This window comes from Lichenostomus cassidix, chromosome 26 (genome assembly GCF_008360975.1).
Source record: "Lichenostomus cassidix isolate B80296 chromosome 26, HeHo_3.0, whole genome shotgun sequence".
Lineage (NCBI taxonomy): Eukaryota > Metazoa > Chordata > Aves > Passeriformes > Meliphagidae > Lichenostomus > Lichenostomus cassidix.
The window spans coordinates 2,786,116-2,792,821 of record NC_139506.1 but is presented as its reverse complement, the minus strand read 5'-3'; the positions used below and the strand labels follow the sequence as shown (position 1 = coordinate 2,792,821).

The window sequence follows — 6,706 nt, the reverse complement described above, 5'->3', positions numbered from 1 at the left end:
TTATAGCCACTGTCCCCATCAGCTGACCTGGCTGCTCCTATCACACCTCAACTCGTGGCATTGGGGCACTGCTGCACTGCCCAGGGCAGGGGAACAGCGATGTCTGGGCAGCCAGGTAATGTTCCTAGTGCCTGTCCCCCACTGGTGATGTCACCCTGCCCTTTGGCAGCTCCTTTGGGCAAAGGGGGCACAAAGTAATGGCACTTCTGTGCTTCTCGTCCTCCTCCTCTGCTTCCCCCTGGCAGCAGGGGGCTCTGGAGCAGGAATTCTCTGGAATGCCCTCCTTGCTGGGCATGAGGGGTTCATGGGCAAAGTCAGGGCAGGTGCTGTGGCAGGAGCTCTGCTCCATGGGAAGTGACCATCACCAGATCCTCCATCACTCACATGCTGGGACCACAGACACCAAGAATCCTGCTGCAGAAAGCCCAGAGTGAGCAGGATCCCCTGCAAGGATCCAGAGCCCACCAAGGTCCCCAGCCCAAGGTCCAGCACTTCAGCCTGCCCTGCCAAATATTTGCTCTGTGTTTCAGAGCTCAGGGGCATGTGGCTGATGAAAGGAAAACAGCCCTGGGAATGGCACAGCTTTTCATGCCCTCAGTGGCTTGGCTGCTCTTGGACATGATTAATGGCCACAGAGCCCTGGCCTTTGACAGCCACGGGGTGATGTTGAGGCTGGCACTGGCTGTGGGGTGACTGTCACACTGTCAGTGGCACTCAGTCCCCATGAAGGAGCTGGCCACTCAGGATGTGGGGCTGATGTGGCTCCTGGAGAGAGGTCCCAAGGTGGCCACAAGTGCCAGCAGCCCCCTGGGGACACCCATGCTCCTCTGGCAGCAGGACATGGGGCTTGGGCAGAGCTCTGGCCCTGCCCAGCTGCTGGTTGAGCCCCTGGTGTGTCCTGCTGGCAGGATGAGCCATTTCCCTTCCTGCAGTAGAGCTGTGGGGATGATTCCCTTCCTGCCTGTCACCCACCACCCCAATGATGCAGCATCCTGTGTAGCCCTATCAATGGGGGCAGACCCTGGTGACACTGGCTGGGAAGGCAGAGGGGAGCAGATGAGGGGACACAGTTTGGGACACATCCCAGGGCACACAGTGGGATCCTGAGGGTCATGGCACAGCGCCTGACACATTCTGAAGGGCCAAGACACATCCTGGGAGGGTCAAGACACATCTCATCCCAGCATGCATCCTGGGGCATGTGGCACACCCTGGGACACACCCAGGGGTGCATAGTGCAGCCCAGGCACATCGTGACACACATCAGGGTGGGCATGGCACACCCCAGGGCACACAGCACGCTCCTGGGGCACAGCGGGGGACAGACTGCACCCCCGAGTGCATTGCAGGGCACAGAGTGCACCCCGGGGCACAGCATGGGGTGCACTTTGGGGATAGTTCATTCATCCCAGGTTACAACTTAGGGCATGCGATGGAGGCAAAGGATGCATCCCGAGAGGGCATCCCAGGGACACAGGGCACATCCTCAGGGCTCGTTGCGGGAGCAATCCCGGGAGCGCATCCCGAAAGGCTCAGCCCGAAAGGCACCGCCCGCCTCCTCCTGCCCGCCCCGGCTCCGGCTGCGGGGGTCGCTCCTGCTCCTCCCGGGTCCCCCCGGCTCGGCAGGGGTGGGAGGAGGTCTCGCCGCCGCCCCCCGGGGCGGTCCCGCCGCTGCCGGAGCCTCCCGCCGCCCCCGCCGCCGCCGGGCGGGGCCGCACCGGGAGCCCCGGGAGCGGGAGCGGGGCCGCTGCCCCCGCCATGTCCAAGCTGCTGCCGGCGCAGGAGGCTGCCCGGATCTACCACACCAACTATGTGCGGAACGCGCGGGCCATGGGGGTGCTCTGGGCCCTCTTCACGCTCTGCTTCTCCATCCTGATGGTGGTGACCTTCATCCAGCCCTACTGGATCGGCGACAGCATCGACACGCCGCAGGCAGGTTACTTCGGCCTCTACTCCTACTGCATCGGCAACGCGCTCACCGGTGAGCTCATCTGCAAGGGCAGCCCGCTGGACTTCGGCACCATCCCCTCCAGTGCCTTCAAAACTGCCATGTTCTTCGTAGGCATCTCCACCTTCCTCATCATCGGCACCATCCTCTGCTTCAGCCTCTTCTTCTTCTGCAACGCGGCCACGGTGTACAAAGTGTGTGCCTGGATGCAGCTGGCAGCGGGTGAGCGGGGCTGGGGGGATGCCCGGGGAGCGGGGGGGCTGCCCGTGGGCCGAGCCTGTTCCCTTTCTGCCCCCCACTCTGCTGGGGTGGGGGCGCTGGCCAGTAAAGGGACACCGGTGTCACCTCCATGCCGTTTGCTTCTCCTTACTGGTTGCCGAGGGGAAGTTTTTACTTAAAAACTCCTTGCAGAGCAGCTGAGGCACAGCAGGCTCACTGCGTGTGAGGTGATGCTTCCCCGGGTGCTGCTGGATCCAAAACCTCGTGGCGCCACTTACCTGGGGGAGCTTCTCCCAGCTCCACTGCTCCTGCTCAGCCGCAGGGAGGCTTCAGAGGATCAGTTCGAGAGCACCAAAAAAACCCCCATGGCACAGAGCTCTCTGCTGTGTTTGGAATCCTGCGGGAATGAAGCAGGGAGACAGCGATGACGTTTGCTGGGCTGTTGTAGTAACTCCCCGAGCTCAGGGAATAACGTACGAGGAAGATGAAACACGAGGAGGGGACTGACTGGCTGGTGTGGTACAATCACTTGCATTTTCTTATTTTTCTGCTCATCCCTGTGGATCTCCAGCCTTCCCCATCCCTCCCCCAAGGCATTTGAGACACCTGGTAACCCAACTCCGGTGTTGGATCAGAGCCTCAGCTGAAACCCAACCCAGCTTTGCTGCTCCTGAATCATTCATGTGAGCCTTGGCCGCGGCAGGGACAGCCCTAATGACATCCCGGGGGAGGTGGCATCGGGGTTTCTTCAGTTCCCAGCTAGAGAATCGAGCTCAAGCAAAGATTTAGATAAGAGGCTTGGGGCAGCTCAGCGTCCTGGGGAGCTGGAGCAGGGAAAGGCTTTGCTGTGGTAGTTGGGGTTTTTACATATTTCAGTTGTTGTTCTGAATGGGGGAAAAGTGTCACAAGCAGTTCTGGCCAGATGGACAGAGACTCCTGCACTTCAGGAATTATTTTAAAAAGTGAGTAGGCTAAGAGAGGAGCCATGGGTGCACTTCCACAGAAATTATTTCTTCCCAGCTTCCCCCATTTCTCTGGGCACCTCCTCTTGGTTAGTTACAGGGAAGATTAATTAAATACAGAATAAACCAACTGCTTTTCCATGAAGAGAAATCCTCTCTGCAGACCAAGGAAGCTGCCTGCTAACCTTGCTGCTCTCCTGTCTCCAAGCCAAGGAAAAAGAAAACATTGACAAATTACAAGGCAACTACCCAAAAAGGGGTTTCTGGTTTACTGAGCACCCTGTGGCAGAGAAGAGGCACTGGTGTGGGGCAAGGTGTATCTCAGGGGGCTGCAGATGTCCAGGAGGGACAGGGGCAAAAATCTGCTTGTCCAGTGCTCCCACCATGGGGTTGTTTATGGTGTGAGAGGAGTCAGGAACTGCCTCACATTTGCATCACTTCCAGGCTCTGCACCGATGTAAGAGTGAAGGATGTGAAGGCTCTTTGTTAATCATGTCCCAAAACCTTGCATATGAACACATCCCAAGGCTGGTAATTGTTCTTGTCCAATAAATACAATTTCTCTGAGGAGGGGAAAAAGGCACTGCAATGATTCTGGGGCAGGAGCTGCCCTTCAGCAGCCTGCTGGCACTGAGGTTGCTGCAGGTGCCTTGGCAAAGCTGCAAAGGTGAGGTGCTGATGACCCCGTGGCCAGGCTGGAGCAGCTCTCGAGGTTGTGTGTGAGCTGACAGCAGTCAGAGGAGCTGGGGCTGGAATCACCACAGCTGAACAAGCAGAATTAATCTGCCTGCAAAGCTGCTGCTGACAGCAGCTCGACCTTAGCAAACCCTGAGCTGAAATCAGCCACAAGGCACTAGCCACGTTCTCCATTTTGCACAGACTAAACCCATCCCAGCTTTGTTTGGAGAAAATATTTCCTTGGAGTGACACAGCCAGGGCTGTGAGCAGAGGCAGGAGGGAGGTTGCCTGGGCAACGCCGTGATCAGAGATGCTGGTGCAGCTCATCCTTGCCTTGTGGGAAGCAGAGCAGCCTGGATCTGCTCCTCCCTGCCTGGGGAGCACAGCAGAGCAGAGCCCATGGGGATGAGAAACCACAGGGCTCTTCGAGGGGAAAGGCTGCAGTACCCAATGTGTTTGTAGCAGGTTGTTTGCTCCTCCAGCTGCTCTCTCCACTTCAGTTTTGATGCCTGGAAAATAAATCTTTCCAACAACATTAGAGCGACTATAAAAGCAAACCTTTACTTGAAAGCCCTCAGGTACACAATATGGCAAAAATCGTACTTGGTATAGTAATTTATAACTTTTATAAGGTTAGTCGATTAGTATACTTGTCATATACTGTCCAATTAAAAGGTTAATTGGTTAGGTAATAATTCCTGGGGTGCTGCCCCACAGGAAGTAGTCCAGAGGTTTCTTTTGCCCCACTTTTGTTATGTCTGGTCCAGATTCTGGTTGGAAAACAGAACATCCTTGTAGTTGGTTCTCTTCTTGGAATAAGACTAAAACAATATTTAGGAATGTGCCTATAAGGTTAGCTTATTGTTACTAAATGTAGGGAAGATAGGAAAAATATTAGAAGCTACAGCCATGCTTTAACAATCCACAAAGCTACAAATATATGAAAAACATAAAAAGCTAAAAATCTTAGGCATCAGGAGGCAGCTGGTGGGCACTAACATCCCCCTGTCCCTGCAGCTACAGGGCTGATGATTGGCTGCCTGATCTACCCTGATGGCTGGGACTCGACTGAGGTGAGGAGGCTGTGTGGGGACAAGACAGACAAATACACGCTGGGCGCCTGCACGGTGCGCTGGGCTTACATCCTGTGCATCATCGGCATCCTCGACGCCCTCATCCTCTCCTTCCTGGCCTTCGTGCTGGGCAACCGGCAGGACAACCTCCTCCCGTCGGATTTCAAAGTGGAGGAGAAAGGTGAGTGCAGTTAGAACTCTCCTGAATGCTCCTGCTGCAGCTTTTCAGCCCTGCAGGGCTGTTTGGGTGGAGGGTGGTTTCCTCCCTGCCACAGTCACACACTGCTCTGTGGGGATGGAGAGCCAGCAGCAGGCAGAAATTGATGGAGAACAAGGCAAGAGCCAAATCTGACCTAAACCTGGGGCTTGCTCCTCATCCTGTTTTAAATTGTTTTATTCCTTTTAAAAGACAAACCTATACCAAATCCTTTCAGCTTTACACATTAACCCTGCAATTCTCTTTTTGTTTTACAGAAGAGGGAAATGACTGACAGAGCTGAGCACCACGTAAGTGATAACCCACGGAGATTTTTAATATTCCCAACATCCTGTTGTATTCTGATTGCGAAAGAACTGACAGCTGATTGTGATGCTAGTCAGATTGGTTTTATTTGTGGTTAAAGGGGAAATAGTCTTTGCTTTGCCTCCCAAAACTGGGAAAACACTAACCCCTGCCAAGTGACAAAAAAAAGGCATAAAATTTCAGGTTCATCCATTTCACAACAGCTGACTTACTCTTTTTCTTCCCAGGGACATCCAGAGCTCTTCCTTCTTCCATCAGCCCTTTTCTTTGAAGTGATTCTTCTAAGAAGCTTAAATTTACCAAATTCTGTGGATTTTCTACAGCTGTTTTCTTCACCCATGGGGCTGCTCTTGGCTCACAGCTCTTGTGGAGCTTATTTGGTGAGAAGAACCCAAATTGGACATAAGAGTTTTTCTGAGTCCATCAGCAAGAGGGACAAGAGGGGAAGGATGGCAATTTGCTGCTTTGGGGGGGGTTGTACATCTTCTCTCAAGGAAATTATTTATGAATTAAAAAAAAAAATACCACCAATGCATAAGTGTTTTGGATTTTGTGCTCATCTCCTGAGGGCAGAGGAAACCCTCTGCCATGTCCTAGATCATCCTTTTACTGGAAAACTACCATGACAGGCAAATTCCCAGCTGAGCCATGAATCACTTTCCTGCTCTGGGCAACAATAACCAAACACAACCTCTGGAAAAGGGCACTTTTGGGGAAAATAAAAAAAAAAAAAGAAAGAAAAGCAAACAACAAAACCAGAAACCAACAGGCTGGGCTGCAGCAGGCCTGGAACATGACCCACAAACCACAGATGGTGCCAGTCAGCATCAACTCCCTGCACCATGCAATTAATCACATTTAGCCAACATCTCCCAGCCCATCCATCACCCAGCCACGGCAGCCCTTGGCACAGTCCATTTCTGCAGAAGTCAAAGCAGCTCTTACCTGATCAGAATCCAAAATCAGCCTGCATTATCATTTTCATCTCTACTCACTATAAATTGTTCCTGCAGCACTCAATTCAGTTCAGTTCTAACAAGTACCTTCTAGTTTTATGCTTCCCTCTAAATATGTGTTTGGGCAGGTTTCATTGAGACTCTTGGCTAGATAAGACAGCAGAGATACGACAGACTTACAGAAACACGTATTTTAGAATGGAAAAATTCCAGCAAAGATGTCCTGCTATTTTTTACTCTTGTCCCCCTTTTTAAAATGGATCACAACACCATCAACAAAACCTTTACCTGCCTCATTCTGGAAATCAAAGTGTTCACGAGTGAACCAAATTCCATCCCTGAGCCCC

The 6,706-nt window shown here is 53.1% G+C and overlaps 1 protein-coding gene across 2 annotated transcripts; it reads left to right on the top strand.

Annotated features, from left to right (window-relative positions):
- The first annotated feature begins 1,464 nt into the window (after positions 1 to 1,464).
- LHFPL5 (LHFPL tetraspan subfamily member 5) lies at positions 1,465 to 5,934 on the top strand. Of its 2 annotated transcripts, XM_085082999.1 has the most exons (5): positions 1,655 to 1,981; positions 2,063 to 2,170; positions 4,825 to 5,061; positions 5,355 to 5,387; positions 5,631 to 5,934. In XM_085082999.1, exons 1-4 carry the CDS (start codon positions 1,759 to 1,761, stop codon positions 5,369 to 5,371), a joined length of 585 nt encoding a protein of 194 aa, XP_084939125.1. In that variant the 5' UTR covers positions 1,655 to 1,758; the 3' UTR covers positions 5,372 to 5,387; positions 5,631 to 5,934. The 2 variants fall into 2 exon arrangements, with proteins under 2 accessions (XP_084939126.1, XP_084939125.1); XM_085083000.1 differs by having other exon boundaries at positions 1,465 to 2,170.
- Positions 5,935 to 6,706: the final 772 nt, after the last annotated feature.